Source organism: Suricata suricatta, chromosome 4 (assembly GCF_006229205.1).
Source record: "Suricata suricatta isolate VVHF042 chromosome 4, meerkat_22Aug2017_6uvM2_HiC, whole genome shotgun sequence".
Classification (NCBI taxonomy): Eukaryota; Metazoa; Chordata; class Mammalia; order Carnivora; family Herpestidae; genus Suricata; species Suricata suricatta.
The window spans coordinates 157,273,526-157,294,393 of NC_043703.1; the positions used below are offsets into that span (position 1 = coordinate 157,273,526).

The following is a 20,868-nucleotide window of genomic DNA, read 5'->3' on the forward strand; positions in this document are numbered from 1 at the left end:
AGCCTGCTGGTGGACCCGGCGGAGGAGGCAGTGCGCCGCCGGTGCCGCGACCCCATCAACGTGGAGGGCCTGCTGGTAAGCCCGGGGGGTGGTCTGTGCCCGGAGCGCCGGGGGCCCTGGCGCGGGGCGGGGCGGGGCGGGTCTCGCCCAGCCGCGTGCTCCCGTGCGCGGGGGAGCCGGACCACAGTCCTCTGGGTCGTGAGCCCCGCCGCCCCGGGCCAGGTTCCTGGCTGCTCCCCGGTCTCCCCGGTTCTCGCCCGCAGGCTGATCGGTCGTTCCCTTAAACTCTCTCACCTTCCCGATCAACTCTTGCTCCCAATGGGTTGTGGGGCAGACTGGCTGTTCCCTCCGGGCTGCGGAGACTGTTGGAGAATATGGCCCAGCTTCGCGTTATAAAGTCGTGTTTTTCTACCTGCACTGGATCTTTGCTATACTTCTGCAACACATTTGGCTTTTTTCCCTTCGTTCTCCCCTCCCATTCTCTTACTTAACTGCGGCCATTTGAAACCTTGTCCACACTACGTTTCCCACCCCCACAGCTGCCCATTCAGCAAATTAAGGAAGATTGTGCTCCCTCCCCGCAAAGGTTAATTTCCTCTATTCTTGCTCCAGACTAGAAGCAGTGGATTCTCCTTGATTCTCCGAGGCGTTGATGAATTTATCATTTTCTGTTCCTCCCCCACAGTTTCAGCTTCTCTGCTTGTTTCTTCCTATAATGACTAAACACTTGCTGAAGTTAATATGCCCAGTCTCCGTGGCAGCTCAGCCCTCAAAAATAGTCTGTGAGCATAGGCTCATTTAATTCTTCATAGCAGCCCGAGAGTACTATTCTTGTCCTCCGTTTGTCAAAATAGACTTGGAGACGTTAAGTGACTTGCCAGGGGTTAGGTGGAACCTGGGAAAGCCTGGGTTTAACCTCACAAGATCCGGCCCGGTGATAAGTTCCTGACTACTGAAGCTGCATCCTAAATATTTCCCCTTCTTAAAAGAGACTTCCCTTATTCTAGCCACCCTTTCATCTACTGTATCTGTTCTCCAAACTTTTCCAAAAAACTTTGCATTCAGCGTGTCTGCTTGCTGGCTGTTATCACCACTGGGGGGCGGGGGGCACGAGGGCCTCTGGCCTCAGTACAGCTCTAAGACTGTTTTAACCAGGGTCGCCAACAGCCTTGTCAGTTCCAGCAGCTTTTGACCTTCTTAGCTCTGTAGTTTTGACACGACTGATGTCTTGCTTTTGTTGGAAACTCACTTTTGAATGTCTTCTTCTTTTTAAATTTTTTTAATGTTTTATTTATTTTTGATACAGAGAGAGACAGAGCTTGAGAGGGGAAGGGGCAGAGAGAGAAGGAGATGCAGAACTGGAAGCAGGCTCCAGGCTCTGAGCTGGCTGTCAGCACAGAGCCTGATGCGGGGCTTGAACCCACCAACGTGAGATCTGACCTGAGCCAAAGTCGGAGGCTTAACCGACTGAGCCACCCAGGCGTCCCTTCGATGCTGTGTTCTCGTGGTCCTCCATGTGGTCATCTGGTCTCTCCTATGCTCCCCTTCAGACTCCTCTTCTTCACGTTCCTTCCACGGCGGTGTTATTTGGGGTTTTCTTCTACCCTCCCTACACATTCTCCATGTGGGACGTCATTCACCACTCCCAGGACTTCTGGTACCATCTGTGTTGGTCGTCTTAATCTCTAAGAATTTGATACAAGCCCTGAACTCTCACCATGGAAAAAACACTTACTTTTGTATTTAATATCAGAAGGTACACACATCCCTTGAGGCCTTCGATATTCTTATCTACTCTGGTAGTTTAGGTTACCATATCATCATTCCCGAATCTATAAATCCAGCTCAGAGCTTTCCAGCTGTCTATTAGACAGCTCTACCTGGATTCCAGACTCCTATCCAGTATTGAATTCATCATCATCCTGCCTGAGCAGGCCACAACTTCGCTGTTTCTTAGCTTCATAAATGTCACCACACCCACCATATTGCTCGAACTAACATCTTCAGTATCATCCTTGCCTTTATCCTTTTCCAAACTGACCCCCTCTATCTTCCTGATCTAATTAAAACTAATCACCGATATTTGTCACCTCTAACCATCCATCTTTCAGATTGTTGCAGTGTTTTCCTACTTCTGGTCTGGCCCCCAGACTTTTCTATAAATTCTCCACATAATAACTATCTAGAATGATCTTTAAAGCTTACTTCTGATCATGTCATTTGGCTTAATCGGTCGTGGTTCCCTAGTGCTCTCTGAAAAGAGTAGAAACTTCTTAATATAATCAGGCTCCTGGTTTTACCTTTTTTTTTTTTAATGTTTTATTTATTTTTAATACAGAGAGAGACAGAGCATGAGAGGGGGAGGGGCAGAGAGAGGAGACACAGAACCGGAAGCAGGCTCCAGACTCTGAGCTAGCTGTCAGCACAGAGCCCGATGTGGGGCTTGAACCCACTAATGTGAGATCTGACCTGAGCCGAAGCCGGAGACTCAACCGACTGAGCCACCCAGGCGCCCCTGGTTTTACCTTTTTTGAACTCCTCGTAGTTACTAGATTTCAAGTTTCCATATTCTTTTGGACCCCTACATGTCCATACTCCCCTTCCAGAAAAGCCCACTTTTCCCTGTTGCCTGCCCTGGTTCTCAGGTCTAGACGTATAGATCCCTTGTCTGAAGCCTTTCCTGACGTCCCAAGACCGGGTCAGGCACTCCCTTTGTGCTCCTAAAGCACCCCGTGCTTACCCCGGCTTTGCAGAGTGTGGCTCTCAGGTCCCCGAGTGCAGTGACTCTGTCCACTTTATTGTCACGTCTACAGCAGTGTGTATTTACTCTTTGGTAAATAGTCCTCGGATGACGTAGGTACTCTTAAATGTTTGACTGTGTGTTTGTTTTTCTGCTTGTAAAATGGTGTAAACAACTATCTTGTTTTTTTTTAACTGCCTAGTGACAAAGTATATAACAAACTGTATCGCTGTGCAAAAATTAGTTATTGTGTATCTGACTGTCTGATGTTCTCCAGGTAAATGGCTTGGAAACTGTCTGAATTTAGAGAAGGGAGAAGGTAGGGTTGGTTGGAGGTGAACTTAGCCTGCACACTGAAAAGTAAGGAAAATTTGAATGAGTGAGATGAATGCAAATGCCTTGGATAGAGGTCTGTTTCCAAAGAGCCCTTAAAGGAGTAGGACTCCCCTCCAGTAGGCGGTCAGTACAAGGAGGCATCTATGTAGAGAAATTCTTAAGCAATTTAGACATAGTACGTAAGATTTTAGTCCCAAAAACTGACCTTTTCTCTTTTCTTTGTCCTATGAGATCTCAAATTATAAATTACTGTGCAGTCTTCAGATGTGGGACTTGGCGCGGTAGTAAAATAGTCTGGAATGTGCTCTCCGGCCTGTCTGGAGCTTCTGGTTCTCGAGAGCGGGTGCGCTCAGAGCACTCGTGCTGATTTATCAAGTCTGGCAGCCTCCGCCTTCTCCACTCACTCCCCAGCTGAGCTACAAACAGACTAGGCATTAAGTCTGAACAAATAGGGCACAGAGACAGTTTGGGGATTAAAAGGGAAAGTTCTTAGGTCGCCCAGTCTTGAGGTGTGACTACTGGTGAGCTGTCCCTAACCTCCCTCAGGGAAATTACGTGGGAGTGAGCTCTCTGTGACACTCGGAGGAGTGGAGACACGGACAGCGCCCCCACTGAGGGGCGGGACTAGAAGCCGCCACCTCCGTGCTGTCCCCCAGGCAACTTAGTCCCATAGAAATGTGAGGACTTGCCATCATAAAGGTGCTGATAAGGTCCAAAGTAAGCACCCTGCACCACTTTGAACCACTTTGAAAAGGCTCCCGTTGGCCTAATCTGGGACAAGCTGAGCCTCAAAAGAACAGATTTTATACTCCCAGGATAAAATCAGAATCCAGTTCCTGGAACCCAGCCCAGCCCAGCTCCTCCACACCCTCAGGCCAGTGAAAGTAAAAAGACCGTTATCTGATCCTTCTCCGCCACACGCAGCCCACGCTGGTGGGACAGACAGGGTAACTGCCGCAGACATTCCTGTCCTGAGCGGAGGAGACGGGAGTCACAGGCCAGTAACTGGTCCAGAGCAGTTCCGAAAGTCAGTTTGGCAAGCGTCAGTAATTTCTTGGTGAAGTCCCGGGGCCTGGGGTCGGCTCTCTGGGCTGTTTGGTGCCACTGTGTGTCTTCCTTTCTTAATTTTTTTAGCCTCCTTCCTGGCCATAGAGTCTCGGGTGTTGAGTAACGTCTTTTCGACGTAACTAGTCTGTGTCCCTTTTAGTCCAAGCTGACCAGGTTTTCACGGATGCACATGTCTCAGACACAGCGTGGACCGTCGGTGAATCCTGCTGTGACCGACTCCGCAGACCCAAGTCCCACCTTTCTTCACGGCAAACCCTTCTCTGCCCGGGGCTCCTGCTGGCATGGCTGGTGGGCGGTGCCCCAGGTCTCCCGAGAGGCCTGTCTCGGGTTTGGAGGATCTGTGGCCTCCTCCCCCGTCTCCGTCCAGGCCTGGCATGTGGCCACACGGTGTTCCGAGGCGCCGGCCTTCACGGGCCTGTCCTCTCACCCCAAGGCTGTGCAGCCACACGCTCCCTGGTAGATTATGTCTTTGACTTGGTCTCTCTCGGAAGTCATTTCTTACTCTGAGCTTCTGGAGAAGCTTCGAGTCGTTAAAGCCTTTAAGTCCTGGCTGCTCTCTGTTGCACAGTCCCTTTCTCGATCGCTCTCTCTCTCTCCTTCTCTGCGCTGCAGGGGAAACAGGCACCGCCGTCAGATTGCCCGGTCCGCTAGCATCTTCCGCTCCCCGCGTGTCTGCAGCGGCCGGTGGGCGTCCTGTCCTGGCGTGACAAAGGTCTCCCATTTGGTGTCTAATGGCACGGGCCTAGCATCCCTTTGAACCTTCTCTGTGGCATCCTCAGAGTCCAGGCTTCTACCGACGGTCGCTTTCGGAGCTGTGATGTCTGAACAGACTTTTCAGTGGTGGTGTCAGAACATCGTGAGAGACACGGAGTTACCTAAGTGACTCTCCTCTCTGTTGATTCCAGGGGGACAAGGGCATGTCCACAGAGAACAAGGCGGCGAAGCAAATGTAGTGAACCATGAGTCCCGGGGCGGCTCCCCCGCAGGGTCCAGAGTGGCTCTCCATGCTCCCGCGCCTCCTGTGACCGCTGAGGCGATTTCAGAATAGAAAGGAAAGGGATGTCCCCGAGAGGAGCTTGGACTGTCTCCTTGAGAGGGGCCTCAGTGACCCCTCACCCTGCGGCAGGACCCCGTCCTGTCCATCCCCAGGTTCCGTTGTTGGGTCCGCACGAGGGTCCGTGCAAGAGAGCAGAGCCTCGTCGGCCTCCATCCGGCCCCGAGGCCTGGGGACCTCAGTAACTGGGGGCCAAGTGCAGGGGTGGCGTTTCAGTGACTTTTTCCTTTTTCGAAAGAGCTCACTAACTTTGCTGTGTGGAAACGTCTGTTCTGATTTCAAAGCCACTTCAGAAGGAATCCTGTCAAGCACCTCCTCCTCCCCAGAGGCGCTCCTGCCCCTTACTGAGCGCCGTTCACGCAGCCGGAGTCGCTAGGAAACAGGATTGGCGCAGCTCCGCCCTGTGTCCCCGCGTCTGAAATGCTCCTTGTTCCCTAGCCCGGAGGTACTTCCCGGTTGGTCATCTGGGCGGGGGACCAGTTCCACTTCAGATCTTAGCAGATATTTGCCGAGAGCTCACGTGTGCCCGGCACTGACCCGGCTCAACGCAAAACGACGGTTGTCTCTTACGCCTGCAGAGGGTTTCACAGTTTCCAAAGTCTCTTTTAGTCTTCGCCGCAGCTTGGAAAATAGGCAGTACAATTCCATCCACACGCTGTGAAGACCGGGATCGCTCAGGGTCTGAACCCGGTCTGGGGCCGAGAGCTGTCCTGAAGGTAGAGAGGGATGTGTCATCACTGTGGACGCTCTGGAAGGCTCCGGAAGGCTCCGGAATGGTGCACCTGTGGGATTTCCACGCCCTGGGATGCCTGCCCCCACGGGGCCACGACGCTGTTGTGAAGCCTCGGAGATAAAGAGTTGGTGTAGGGAAAACAAACGGGTGCTTTGAGGGTCTGCTTTCCCCCGGGTCTCGGTGTAGACAGCAGGCAGTGCGGCTGCACGTGTGGTGAAGACAGTCGTCCTTGGTCCTGCCGGCAGGGCTCCCGGTGCCAGCCTGAGGGCGGCAGCGGCCTCCGAGAGAGGACGAGAGACTGGAGCAGAAAGAGGCCCGTCTGGAATGTGCGGCGAGCAGATAGGAGGCGGCCGGCTGGGATGCCGGCAAGTACTCGGACGTCGGACTTGGCCTTGCTGCTCTAAATTAAGAACAGAAGTCTGTTTGTAGCACGGCGCCCAGCGGCTCGGCAGTGTTAACCCTTCTGTGTTGTGTGGGGACTTCTGTAGGAGCGTGTAACGATTTGGGGTATTCGGTCATACGTTTCAAAGCAGCGTGATGGCGACGGATTGTCTGTCGTTTAAGAATCTTGCCGCAGTGGACTCCGCGTCCTGTGACACTGGCCGAGTAGCGGTGACTGTGGGTCCCGCTCCTCCGGGGCTGACTTCAGCAGTGTTTCCGGGCCGGGTGCCGCGTGGACGAGCCACTGTCGTCGGCGCTGGTTTAGCAGAGCCGCTGGGGCGGCGGCTGTCCGTTCGCCCTCAAGTTCTAACAGCTGAGTTCATTTTACAGCAGAGTCCCGCTTCCGTAGAATCCGTGCACCCGAAGCCAGCGTGCGGAGAGACGCTCTCATCTCGTCCCAGGTGGTGGGGAAACAACTGTGGCCTTAACGCCGAGGCGGCCCAGGGCCTCAGGCTTCCTCGCCCCCCGGGCTTCTTGCTCTGTTGCCGCCACACTTACGTCCGTGAGCTTGGGTGTGTCCGATTCTGGTTCAGAATCTGCGGTGACCCCTCACCGGCGTTGACGCGGACCACAGACCCCTCGGTGTGACTTCCGTGTCTGTGTGGCGGGCCCTTCGACTCCAGCGTCCAGCCAGGCTTGCTCCGGCCCCACGGGGGGCTCTGCGGGAGGCGCCACGCGGTGTGTGTGTCCGTACCTCGTTTGTGTCGTGTGCTGCCCCGGGAGCCCTGTCCCTTCCGCCCTTCGTGAGGCGCCCACAGGTTCAGGCAGGCTCGGGCTCGTCCTTCAAGGCCCCGCCGGGGACCCCCTCCGGCGCACCCGCCGTGTTCCTGCTGATTCTTCTCTTGTCCCACTCTTGCTGCAGCCAGTCTGGGGGCGCGTTTTTTCACTTAGACGAGAGCCGAACCCGATCACAGCCTGTCTGGAGGCTCCTGTCATGCTTGTGGTCTGTTGTAAGCATGAGGCTGACACAGGTTTCTCTCTCCGTGGCTTTATCTAAGTGTTTTATTTATTTTCAGCGGAAATACTTTCTAAGTGTACTACAGATGTCTTACTAGCAGTTGATGTAAACTGTCATAGCTTCTGAGTGCCTGACAGGATGGCGAGCGTCGTCAGCGGAACATGCTCATTTCCTGGTTGTTTGAAGGATAAAAGAAGGGTTTGTTTGTTTTTTAGTCTAATACCGAAGTTTCTAGTTATGTAGCGTACGTATTTTCCATTACTAGAGATGCTTCTGGGGGCGCCTGGGTGGCTCGGTTGAGTGTCCAGCCCCCAAGTCGGGCTCCAAGCTAGACATGGAGCCTGCTTGCGATTCTCTCTCCCTCTCTCTCTGCCCCTCCCGTGTGCGCATTCTCTCTCTCTCTCTCTCTCTCAAGATAAATAAACTTAAAAAATAATATAAGTAATTATTAATTAGGGAAATTAGTGCTGTTCTTACAGTGATTAGAATGGGAACGCGTGGCCACCTGTGAGAGCTTGGGAGCACATTTTTTAGGGCCACTTCCACTCACAGAGCAGGGGGCGGGCGTTTGCTAGTTGGACACGCCCTCCAGCTCTGCTGAGCACCCCAGCATCGGAGACCGTGTCCTCATCTTTGTGTTCCTTTTTATCCTCCGTATCTGATACAGATGATAAACTAAAGCCCGTGCAGTGTTCAGAACGTAACTCTGTGAACACGGCCAGTCGTGCGTACAGTCAGGACAGTACAGCTTGGGGAGAAAGAGTGCTTTTCTCGCACCCAAATTGTGATTCCAGGGCAAATAACAACCTCTATTATCCAGAAAATGCTGCTCGTTTGCGGTTTTTCATTTGCATCCCTGTTTTTAAATTACTAATTGAAATTTCTGTATTTTCTTTTTTCCAGCCATCAAAAATAAGGATTAACTTAGAAGATAATGTACAGTACGTGTCCATGAGAAGTAAGTTGATTCCTACATAGGTTTTAGGTTTTGTAGTTGAACTCCATATGGTTTAAATGATTTAAGTGTATGTAAGTTGATTCAAAACTGAAGTAAGATACGTTATTTGTACATTTATTTTCACAGCTTGTGAGCTTGTGGGCTGTTTATCCTTTGCTGCTTTGGGAAATGTCATTTTAAAAATGGAATGGTCCGGGGCGCCTAGGGTGCTCAGCAGATTGACCGTCCAGCTCTTGATTTCAGCTCAGGTCATGATCTCACGGTTCATGAGAGCAAGCCTTGCATCAGGCTCTGTGCTGAAAGTGTGGACCCTGCTTGGGTTCTCTGCCTCCCGTGCGCGCACACACTCTGAGTGGACGGATGGATGGATGGATGGATGGTCTGTGTTTAAGGGGGTTTTCTCGAAGTTCAGACAGTGATTACTTGCTGCTCTCAGCAGAATCGAAGGCCACTGACAACAGGCAGGAGAACCAGTCTTTTGCCCTCCAGATGTCCCGGGACTCCCTTCGCTGTCCCCACCTCTGCCGTGGACCAGGGTGCTGAGTCAATTAAAGGAGATGGGGTGCCCGTTACTCTACATCCCTGTTCTTCTGCAAATTATAATCATCGAACACCCCACCCCTGATTTCTCTTAATTTGGTCCTAACCACAGTGGATAGGCAGTGCATAGATCCCATTTGTAAATCTTAGTATCAGCCCTGATTTCTTCTCTGCCCATAATTTCCCTGATAGTTGGGCTATTTCACCTTTGCAGTGTGTCTTCTGCGTGGCCCACGGTAACGCCTCCCATACATCGAGCTGGCACGGCGCGAACTGTGTGATGCTCTTTGAGTGGACTATCACCACACAACCCTTTAAAATACAAGTTTAGATTTATCATATGTAAAATAAAAGTTATTTTTAATTTTTTTATTGTTGCGTGCACTGAGGCCCAGATAGGTCGTGTAACTTGCTCTGACTTCCCTGCTAGTCGTGATCCCTGGGCTAGACTCCTGCTCCCAGTGTGGACGCCCCAGTCCCCTGCCTGCTGTGGCGGCGTAGCCCCTAGTGTGGGTCGTCTGCTCTTCCTGATACAGAAATGGGCTCGCGATCTCACTCCCCCCGGAATTCTCCCGCAGTGCTGTTACATGCAGAGAAAACTCCGAATCCTTATTTATTTGCATTACATTTATAATCTACCTCATCTCCTTAAAAGGCATGAGTCAGGAGAGAACGGCCAGGAGGGCGGCCAGGGCCCTTGCACGTCGTTTCCCACTGCGCCAGCAGCCTGGCCCGCGGCCGATGCCCCCCCACCCCCACCCCCCACCCCCGCTGGTACTGCCTGCAGGGGGGCGGGGGGCGCCACGTGCACCTGCTCCCAGACACAGCTCTGCCTCTGCACATGCTGTCTGTCTCCTCTGGCCCCTCAAGCCCCTCGCCCTCTGTCGAGAGGGGAGACAGCTTCCTCTTCGCCTTCGTGTCCTCTGTCCCCGCCCCCCCTTCATGAGGACCTCACCTCCTGCCCAGTTCGGTGGCTTGGACACCTCTCAGCACTGATCTTGGACATGTGGAGAGTCCTTACTAGACGAGGGGACAAGACCTTTCTACATCAGGGTTGTATTGCTTCAGCATCCGCCCTAGTACAGGTTTTCACCTAACATCTTTTCTCTCTGCAGTGACTCACGTGCTGGGAACGTACTAATCCTGACCGGTAATCAGGGTGGTTAGATTTGTGCTTTCTAGAGTTAGAATTTCCCCAGCGCATGGGTGGCTCTGTCAGTGAAGCGTCCGACTCTTGCTTTGGGCTCAGGCCATGGTCTCACAGGCGTGAGGTCAAGCCCCAGGCTGGGCCTCACACCAAGCCTCCTTGGGATCCTCTCTCCCTCGCCCACCCCTCCCCCACTCGAGCTCTCATTCGCTCCCTCTCAAAATAGATAGATGAACATTTAAAAAAAAAACTCTAAAATTCGAATTTTTCTTGTGGTCTCCAACAGGTTTTGGTAGAATTTTGACCTCTCATGTACGTGAAATTTTCATACCTGTATAATCCCACCAGTGGTCTTTAAACTGAACCTGACCTTGTAGAGATTCTGGATACGGGAATTTCTGACTGAAGATAGTGTGACTGTGTCTTCTGAAGCGTGCTCACTGCCGTGTGCTGTGAGAGTAGCAAAAAGGAGAGCTCATGTTCCCTACACCAAAAGGACAGCACCATGATTCCTAGAACGATTTACTGTGCACGCCAAACTATAAGAACTTGTTTTTTTAGTATCAAATTAGGGGAAGATGAAAGGAACACGATACTCATTTCCGAGGCCGTGGGACTGTGGCAATCAGTAGGACCCCAGCGCGCCCAGGATAGCAGGTGTAACAGCACTTGACCACACGCCTCCAAGTACCCTTCTACCTGTCAGAGCCAACCCGCAGAACTCCCCGGAAGGACACAGAGATGCACACAGAAATTCAGTTGCAGGGATATTTGTTGATGTATTGGGCAAAATAGCAAAGTTGGAGACCATCGGAATTTGCAGTATCGGGGAGTTTAGCAAATACTCCATGAAGCGAAATACCACGCAGCCCTTCAGAATAGTGTTGAAATACATTCGCTGCAAGTGAAGATGTTCACAATGTTAAGTTAAAACAACACGTTAGAGGACAGTCTGTTCTTTTGTTTTTAAAAGTCATGTATACGCACTGACGGGTGTGTGTGTGTGTGTGTGTGTGTGTGTGTGTGTGCGCGCGTGTGGAGGGCGCAGGGCGTATATGAAAACCCAGAATCATAGTAGGGGAGGGAGGGAGGGAATTAAAGACACTCTCCCCCCTTTGTTTGCTTCTCTGTTAATATAGGCTAGTAAATGTTTAAAAATGGGATAATAATCAGTTTTAAGACTTCTGCTTTTCCTCAAGATACGTCATAAGTGTTCTAATGGAAGACTGATCTGAGCTCTTTCAGAAACTTCCATCAGGGTCACAGCGACACGTACAGGAACAGTTTTAGTTTTGAAAAGAAAAAGCCAAGTCTCTGCCTTTGCTTTTATGAAGAATTTCATGGGGCGCCTGGGTGGCTCAGTGCATTAAGGATCCGACTCTTGATCTCGGCTCAGGTCACGATCTCACAGATTGTGAGTTTCGAGCCCTGCATTGGGCTCTGCACTCACCGTGCGGAGTCTGCTTGGGATTCTCCCTCTTCCCCTCCCTTTCTCCCTGTGTCTCCGCCCTCCCCTGCTCATGCGCACTCTCTCTCAAAATAAATAAACTTAAAAAAAATTCTAATCCTACACCTGAGAGTGATGTGGGTACAAACTCAGACTCTCCGCTCTGTTTGAGAAGGTGCCGCAAACTCCTACACGTTCTGTGTCCGGGGACCTGGCTCCGTATTTCAAACACTCGGTTAAGTCTGAAGCCTTTGCATCTGGGCATAGGCTGATACCTCTTTATCCGGCGTGAAGAATCTGTTTCATAAACATTAGCTATGATGTGTTCAAAGTGTCAAATTTTGGGGGGGAGTGTAGGCTCGCTGAGGAAATAAATTACTTTTTTTAATGACCTGAGAAAGGAACGCTATAGAGAATTTTACAAGTCTGTTTGTTTTGTTTCCCAGAAACTCTAAAATTGAAGAGACCTCGTTTTGATGTATCTCTGGTTTATTTAACTCGAAAATTTATGGATCTTGTCAGATCGGCTCCTGGGGGGATTCTCGACTTAAACAAGGTCGCCACAAAACTGGGCGTGCGGAAACGAAGAGTGTATGACATCACCAATGTCTTAGATGGAATCGATCTGGTTGAAAAAAAGTCTAAGAACCATATTCGATGGATGTGAGTTGGCTTTGAACTTTTCATGGCTTTTTTTTTTCTTTTTCCTTCTCATGAAGTGACAATACCAGGTTGTAGACAAAGTAGGTATTAGCAGTGTTTTGACAGGAGAAAACAAAGTAAGATACGGCTCCTTGATAGAAAAGGATTCTATAAAAATTCTGTATACTCGCTGTCCCGCAAGGTACATAAATATTTTTTCCTACTTAGGACCACCTAAAAGCCATAGACCTAGAATATCATTCTGACAGTATGGAAAAGTCAGACGGGATAATCGGTTTTCAGACTTCTGCTTTTCAAGATCATGAGAGGACCCTAAATACCTGATTGTTTAGGAAATTTTCCCAGCTGGTTATCGCTAGCGGGAGGAAATTCGTGCAGGCTGTAAGACCGTGTCAGGTGACAGACACTTAGGGGCTCATGTCCAGGGGCTGTAATTCACGTGTTCCGGGGTAGAGGGAGCAGGGAGCCCGTCTACCTTCTTAACCACCCCTGGGGGTTAGGAGTCCCCTACGCTGTGGGTCACACTCCCTGAATGTGAAAATAAAAATCAGTAGACGGTGTGTGAAAGGCAGTTGCTAAAGACTTTGTTTTTGATGAGGGAGGATCCCACGAAGGAAAGAGCGAGGGCATAGACGTAGATACGCACGTAGATGTGTGTGTGCGTTCGTGCACGAGGAGAGAACTGTTAATACCTTCAGCAGGCAATACTTTGGAACTGTAAGAAAGAGTTCCGGTTTCCAAGGACACGTGAATACGTTTCGTTTCAGGCAAATGACAGATCTCCCAACAAAGATCATGAAATGGCTTTAAGTAGGGAACTTTGCTGATAGAGGAAAGAGTTCATAAAGGAAGTTGTAGTTTTCAGCAATACAGAAATGCAGATAGAACTTAATCTGACCATGTTTGCTAAGTAACATTAAGTAACACGTTGGGGGTCGATATCAGATTGCATTCCAGATCACTAATTGCAACCAGATTTGAGAACTACCGAGCAAAACGGAAGTGTTAACAGCCTTTTTCCTCTTTATTTTTCATAAAGAAGAAAAACCATGAACATCAGTTGCTCGGGTCAGATCCTACCACTGTGATAACGTGGACAGTAATAACTAAAGAAAATCCGTCTTTTAAGAATAATGAACACAATCATAATATTCATCTGGAACCAAATAGAATACGCACCTTTGGGAACAATAGTCAGAACTCCTTGTCTGTCATGAGAGACTAAAGAATTACAATTCAGCAGAAGTATAATTCCTGCTGGAAGGGGTAGAGCTGGACCTAAACTGCGTCTCATTGACTCGTGTGTACCCAGTCCGCTTTCCCCCTGCTCTGAATCTCCACGGAGTTCTGATGGGCTTGTCCACATCGCCGTGTAAGAGACTGGAAGTGGGGGCGGAAAGCGGTGTGTGTGTAGGAAGAATAGCGGCTGTCCGGAAGAAAGGGAGGTCAGGAGAGAAGCCGAGTACCTCGTTTTGTCTGTCACTGTGGGAAGTGCCCGAGGTCCACCTCGGGAGACATTCCAGCAACCTAGTGCGTATCAGTCTGAATCTGCTGGCGCTTACTGACGGGGAGCTTTTGTTTTAATGCCTTTCTTGACAGAGGATCTGATCTTAGCAGCCTCGGAGCAGCGCCTCAACAGAAGAAGCTGCAGCAGGAGCTCTCTGACCTGTCGGCGATGGAAGACGCTTTGGACGAGCTGATCAAGGACTGTGCACAGCAGCTGTTCGAGCTGACAGACGACAAAGAAAATGAAAGATATCCTTTAATTCTGTCCTTTAAGAAAAAAGAAAATTCTCCTTCCAAGGCAGAGCTTACTTTAAATAGTAGGGTTAGCCTAGGAATTTAATATATTCAGGATACGAACTTAGACCTTTGGAAGTTTTAAAGTCACTGAAGGGTGAGTAGTGTGGCCTCCGACACCCCCGTAATGGCCATTCCTCTGGTGTGTGGCATTTGATCTGGTTAAATGCTGCATCGGGACCATGTGCCGAGGTTAATGATTGCATATCAAATTAAAGTAGTGGCCACATTCTTCCTTGGATTTTTAGTCTGAATACTGTAAAGGTAGTAAAATATGTGTTGGCTTTTGTGATATTCAGGTTTTCCCTAATTGTTAACTGAGGTTTCTTTCCTTTTTTAATTTTTTTTTAATATTCATTTTTGAGAGACAGAGCACAAGTGGGGGAGGGGCAGAGGGAGACAGAATCTGAAGCAGGCTCCGGCCTCTGAGCTGTCAGCACAGAGCCTGACGCAGGGCTCCAACTCCCAAATGGTGAGATCACAACCTGAGCCGAAGTCGGATGCTTCACCTACTGAGCCACCAAGGTGTCCTGCTGAGGTTTCTTTCTGAAACAATGACACTGCCCTTTCAGTGGCCGTGGAGGAAATGGCAGCTGCCATTCAGGTACACCAAGCTCAGTGTAGCCACCTGTGTCCCTGGGACCCGCGGGGCACACGTGCCTTTGGTGGCGGTCTTCTCCCAGGTCCCCCAGACCCGCCACCGCTCTCATGGCACCTTTGTGAGGCAGCACCGGTTCCGAACTGCCCTGTGCTTTGAATTCACGTAAACTCCGTCGGTCAGAACCTGTTTTCACGGTACAGGTACCACGAGGGGCACAGAAGCTCTGCCCCGCCCTGGTCAGAGAGGCTGTGAGTAGGCAAGCAAGTGGGGAGACACAGGCCATCACAGAACTGGCAACAGTTCAGGAACCCCGAGACACGAGATGAGACGCGTTCACGTGGTGAGATGGAAACTCGTCTCGGGTGTGGGTGGTCCACCAGCACAGGTGGTCCTGGAGACCCCGATCTCCAGATGCCTCCATGGTTGTTGTTTTTTACAGATTTTTTCCACCTTGCGTTTTTGGAGATTCTCATCAAAACTGCATGTTTTTTCCTCAAAGTTTGTCTTAGTTAGATCTAGCAGTGAATAGGGAATTGGGGGCAGTGAGCAGTCAAATGCCTTCACCTGAGGGGGGAAGGGTGTGTGTGTCTGTCTGTCTGTCTCTCTCTCTGTCAGTGTGTGTGTGTCTTTCTCTCTTTCTCTGCAGTTTCTCCAGGAATTGTCCTCCTAATCACGGCAGTAGGCTCTAAAAGAATTCTTTTGAGTTTTAAATAGCGTAAAAACATTTTGCAATATTTCAAGAACTGTTTATGAAGTAGTAAGATTTAGATACAAAATGAATTTTTTTGCTAATTGCTTTCGTTCCTTGTGAGTTTGTGCCCCGTAAAAACTACAGAGATTCGAACGTGACTCTGATGCTCACGTACTGTCAGAGACCAGTGGTCTCCTCCGTCAGTAGCGTTCTGCCCAGAGCCTTGACCGACGTTTACACTAGCCTACGTGACGTACCAGGACATCCACAGCATCCAGGCCTTCCACGAGCAGATTGTCATTGCGGTGAAGGCCCCGGCGGAGACCAGGCTGGACGTCCCGGCCCCCAGAGAAGTAGGCACCCCACACGGTCGCGATCTTTCAAAGAAGCGGGTGGGGGGAGGGGGGGCAGGGCAGGGGTCAACTGTCCAGGCTGCTGTGTTGAGTCGTGGTAACTTAGCAGTCGTTACACGCCTGTTGGTTGCATATCTGATGTCGCCCGAGGCACTTTGCTTGTTTTAACTTGTTTTGAACAACACAACACACCGAGGAGTCATGATTGTTATTCTCCAAAAGGGGAGGAATTAGAAGCGCAGAAAGATGAACTTTCTCATGATCTCACAGTGAGTAACAGGACCGAAGTCAAACCCACATGTGTCCTTGACCGCCGTTCTGTAAGTGCGCTGGCGTGCCTGTGCTCTCCCCCGCGGCGAGGCCCCCCGGAGGGCCTCCAGGAGGGGGCCACAGCGGCGGAGTTCCGCACGGGGTGTAGTCAGGGCTTTAGAAGTTCCCTCTAACCAAGCTCATAAAAACTTAAGAGTAAACAGGAACACTAAGTGGTACGTTTGATTTTTTTTTTTTTCAATTTTTTTCTATTTTTGAGAGAGAGGGAGACACAGAATCTGAAGCAGGCTCCAGACTCTGAGCTGTCAGCACAGAGCCCGACGCGGGGCTCGAATCCCACAAACCGTTGAGATCATGACCTGAGCCGAACGAAGTCTAATGTTTGACTGAGCCCCCCCAGGCGTGCCCTAAGTGGTAGAGTTGACATGAAATGTAGAACTGCCGTATAAATGAAAGCACTCTTAGCAGCTCTGAGCACTCTTTGCCTTGCAGGAAAGCTTATATTGAAAGATAATTGTCATCAGAAGGTTGGTTGGTAAAGATGGAGTCAGAGCAAGGAATGCGGCCGTTCTTGGGACAGACCGCACAGTCCCGACGGCCTGACAGACCATCGGTGCTCATCGTGATGCCTCCGCATTGCTGCGGGGGCCTCCCTCCCTGGCAGTGACGAATATTCTTACTGCTCGTCTGTCCCCTCGTCCCCAGCCAGGCCACTGTCCAAGAGAGCGCCCACGCTGTTAACTTGACAGTCATATGTCACTTAGGGGACAGCTTTGAATGTAGTCACACTCAAATTGTGACTTCTTGGTGACGCTCCCTCATATTATTTAGGTTTGGATATATTCCAAGTCTCCCAAGAAACATTTATATTTAACAGGTGTCGTTGGAGAGATGCTTAAACTCTTTTTAAATAACCACTAACCTTTCAGCACATCCTCACCTGGGGACGTGAGAGTCCGTTCTGTGGGGCCAGTCTGCCAGGAGCTGCTTCAGGCCGCGGCTGCCAAGTCTTGCTGAGGTTTTGGATCACACCCAAGACTGAGCGTCCGGTGTGAAGGCGGAGGAACTCGGGCCCTCTGGGCGGCCCTTCCCCGCAGCAGGGGAGGGGCGGGGGCCTAGACCGGAGCACTCGGCGTGCAGGGGCGTCCAGCGCCCCCAGGGATCCAGGGCGAGACTGGGCAGCGCGGGCCGGTGCACATGGACACCCGGGCCGGGCTGGCTTGCCGGCCGTTAGGCGTAATCTTAGTGGGACACGGTCACCTGCCTGTTCGCTTCGCTGTTGTCTCTGGCTGCTCTCACTCTCTGACAGCAGAGTTGTGTCGCCGGGACACCGGGATCATATGGCCCTCGAAGCCCTTTACAGGAAATGTTGGTCGGCTCTGACTTGCTGGAACATGGAGCCCTCCGCTGCTGCCAGTTCCGAGCGCATCACCATTTCTTTCGTTTAGAGATGTTCTTCGCGTTGTCCAAGATAATATGGCTCAGACCAGACCCGGCCTGGCGATCTGGAACCTGAGCATAGGTGTACCTTCTGTGGCCTGCGTGTCTGGTGCCCAGAAGCCGGAGAGCAACTGGCATGGGCCCCCCTGACAGGCCGCCTCTCACCAGCCCTCTTAGGTGGTCACAGGGAGGTGTGTGGGGCGGGAGGGGACCCTGCTCTCTGTCCCCAGCCCGGGCCTCAGCACATGAAAGGGGCAGAGAACAGACTTCGCCACAGTTGAACCTTCTTCCTGTCAAAACAACAAAGGGGTCATTCAGAACTGGAATCCTTTCTTAGGAATTTAGCATAAATTGGTTGATTTCTGGGTTCTGGCCCCCACACAAAAATAATAGTTTTTATAACTCTCTGATATCTTACAGAAAAAAATAACCCTGAGTAAAGTTAAGAAGCCGAAGTCAAAAGATGTGAATAATAGTAATTAATAGTGCTTATATGCAGTACTTTTAAAATATTTTCTAAGTTGTGCATTTTGCCTGGATCGCCTCCTCTTCCTCTTTCACGTGGACAAAAGTTAACTCGGGACCTCGTCAGTGGCCAGAAAATCTAAACCCCCTCCTTATTTGAGCCCACGGGGGATTAGCTTTCCCTGCTCTCCAGACACGGACGCCGGTCGCTCCGGCACAGACTCCTAGAAGTGGGGGGGGACACGGACGCCGGTCGCTCGGGCACAGACTCCTAGAAGTGGGGGGCCTCCTCAAGCAGAGAAAAACGGCTCGGGAGCCCGAGTAGTCCCGTCACGACTCTGGTTGAGTAGCCGTTTCAGCTCCATGAATCGACCATGGCGTATCCGCCAACGCGGAGGTGCCTGAAGCCCTGGACGCGGTTTTCTCAAACACATGATAGAAGGAGAACCACCCGACTTTAAGTTTTGAGCAGTGCCCCTTGCATTCAAACTCCTGCCGTGCTAGTGAGTGAAGGAATACAGTCTGCGAACTCTCTCCTGCATCCTGACACAGCCGTTCCATGGTGTCTTCTGTGTTTTGCCAGGACTCCGTCACCGTGCATATCAGGAGCACCAAAGGCCCCATCGATGTCTATCTGTGTGAGGTAGAGAACGACCACTCGGGCGGCAGAGTGTCTGGCGGGGCGGGCACGTCCTCGTCTAAGAGCCGGCGCCCAGGGCCCCCCGGCGAAGGTAAGCACGCCTAGTGTGTGGCGAGACGAGCAAGATTCTAATGGCTTTTTAATATCCGTATGTATAAACGCGTATCGTGACCTTAGAGATAGTTTTACTCTTTCTAGCCACAAAAACAGGAGTGAAGGGATTACAAGATAATTCAGACCATTAAACTACAGAGTAATTTAGACTATTTCTAACAACTTTATAGGTAAATGCCATGCAGTTTTGATCTCAGAAACTTGGGATCTTGTCGGTCCCATGGTGCTGCCTCCCGGGCGGGTCCCTGGGTGGAGAAGCTGTCTCCGTCCTGACAGGTCCTGACAGCGTGACCTCACTTCGCTCCTGTAAGACTTCTGCCGTTAACAGACCGGTGTGGCTCTTGACCAGGGGTCCTTAGGGGTTTGTTTAAGCAGCTGAATTATATGTTTGGTTACCTGTGCACCTTTCAAGCCCTCGCTCAGGAGCCTTTTTTCCATGTTTGTTACTTTCCAGAGGAAGATCCTCCACAGCAATGTGAAGAATTGCTTGAAGTGAGCAACTGATTGCATTTGCAGATTCGTGTATGAAGTTTTGGAGGAACTTCCTGTATGGTTGAATTATGCATCAAATTTGATTCTCAGAGCAATAAATCAGCCATGAGGTTCTCTCGTTCTCCGGGACAGCATCAAGGCCAGTAGAGTCTCTGAGTAGTTCCCTACTGAGGTTACTGGTAATTATGGTTTCTGCATTTGAAAACAACTCTTTTTATAATGATTCGCTGCTTTTAGTCAGTGAAATTGACACCCTGCCTACTGAACTAACTCCATCATGAAGCGCATCCCCGAGACGGGTCAGGCCTGAAGCAGGCCATGCTTGGCGGGCCTGGCCTTCCCTTCAAGGATCATGTGTCACAGTCACCCAGGAAATTGCCTTATACGGGTTCATGTCTGCAGTTAGCTCTTGGATGAGTGCACACAGGCATCTAACTGTGATGTCTTTGTATATATCTGTAAAATGTTTGGATTACTTACGTAATATGTCTAAGTAAAACGGTCCAGCCTTGTACAGCCAAAATAATGTATATATGGAAAGTAACAAATTCTCTAATTTCTGTGGTACCTATAACTTATTAGAATCCTCTGAATGGGGGTTAGAGGAAAGTTTTTTCCAAACTTCTACATGTAGAAGTATCATGAATACGCTCTACATCTAAAAATCATGAATTTAAGTAAAGTATTTCAGTATGGTTCCCAGTGCTGAAATTGAAATCTGATCCTTCTCGATTTCAAGCTCCCTGCAGGGTGCTGCGCGCCCCGCGAGTCTCGGGGTGGGTGTGAAATACTATCAGGTACTGGCTTCATTCTTCGCAAGACATGAATTCAATCATGATGAACATTGGACACTGTTTTAACCTTTTTGCAGGCACATTTTGTAATGTTTCTGTGCGCAGCCTCGCTTTTCAGTCCACGGGGTTCACTTCCGATGAGCCCGTGTGCCCTGCCCTCTCTCCGGCTCTAGTCTCACGGCCCCGAGAACCTGGCTGTTTCTACCTCATTGGGTAAATCATTTACCACTCTGTGCCTCAGTTTACTCCCTAGTTTACCATTAGACTGTGAGCTCCTTGAGGGACTTTGTCTTAATCATTGTTCTGCCCAGCGCCTTGCACCATGCCTGGCACGGAAAAAGTGCTCAATAAATGTTTGAACAAATCATGAGTGAGTGAATTCTGAATTCGACGAAAAACAGTCACCCGTCGTACAGGATTCTTGTCCGCCTCGCTCAGATCCCTACTTTAAAGTTCTCTCGCGTTAGGAAAGGGATGTGAGGTCGAAATTAAAACCATGTAACAAAAAGATACTAAAAAGGAGTCACAAATCAACCTACTGAAAAATGATGCCGAGTGTTAGGACCCATGTTCCTGCGAGCCCGGCGGGGCGATGGGCAGATGTCAGCTGGCACGGGAACCGGGTCCCGGGAGGCTGGGCGAGCCCGGCCTACGAGGGGGTGGGCCGGGAAGAGGGGCGGCCCGTGCACATCTCTGCTGAGAGGAAATCCAGAATACCGAGCCCCTCCTGAGCCGGAGTGAGGGCAGCGGGGGCAGAAGGAGCTGCCCCAGGAGACGGTGCCAGAAGCAAGCCGTTTCTAGGCAGCAGTTGGTTCCTTTCCTGTGAAATGCGACCACCGCTCCACTCTCCTGGATCCGACAGCACAATGTGCAGAAGCCTTTTGTCAGCTGGAGGCGCGTTCTAGAAACTAACGGCTCTTCCATCACTGACGTTAGGCGTTTGTCTCTGATCTTCACAGACCCCAGGCCCCTCGCACCGCCGCCTGTCTGCGCGGACACCGCCACTTCCGCGTCCCTTAGCTGCTCGGGGCCAAGGCACACCTGAGTGTCCGCCTGACTCCTTCAGGCCAAGGTCCACACTCCAGGGGCAGAAGGCCTCCCGCCGGCCCTGCCGGCTCTCCAG

General features: G+C 50.8%; 1 protein-coding gene across 3 annotated transcripts; it reads left to right on the forward strand.

The window, feature by feature from the left end:
- Positions 1-6: 6 nt before the first annotated feature.
- On the forward strand, positions 7-20,112 carry E2F6 (E2F transcription factor 6). 3 transcript variants are annotated; one of them, XM_029938289.1, is made up of 7 exons: positions 7-75; positions 8,234-8,271; positions 11,945-12,085; positions 13,685-13,840; positions 15,416-15,530; positions 18,289-18,436; positions 18,914-20,112. In XM_029938289.1, the coding sequence occupies exons 4-7, from the start codon at positions 13,761-13,763 to the stop codon at positions 18,961-18,963; spliced, it is 393 nt and encodes a 130-aa protein (XP_029794149.1). In that variant the 5' UTR covers positions 7-75; positions 8,234-8,271; positions 11,945-12,085; positions 13,685-13,760; the 3' UTR covers positions 18,964-20,112. The 3 variants fall into 3 exon arrangements, with proteins under 3 accessions (XP_029794149.1, XP_029794148.1, XP_029794147.1); XM_029938288.1 differs by having other exon boundaries at positions 38-75; positions 8,234-8,288; XM_029938287.1 differs by lacking the exons at positions 15,416-15,530; positions 18,289-18,436; positions 18,914-20,112 and having other exon boundaries at positions 44-75; positions 8,234-8,288; positions 11,869-12,085; positions 13,685-14,278.
- Positions 20,113-20,868: the final 756 nt, after the last annotated feature.

What these genes read in the sequence shown, in the direction of transcription:
- E2F6 (XM_029938287.1), top strand. An exon ending in AAGAACCATATTCGATGGAT is followed by an intron (nt 12,086 to 13,684) that starts GTGAGTTGGCTT and finishes CTTTCTTGACAG; the next exon opens with AGGATCTGATCTTAGCAGCC.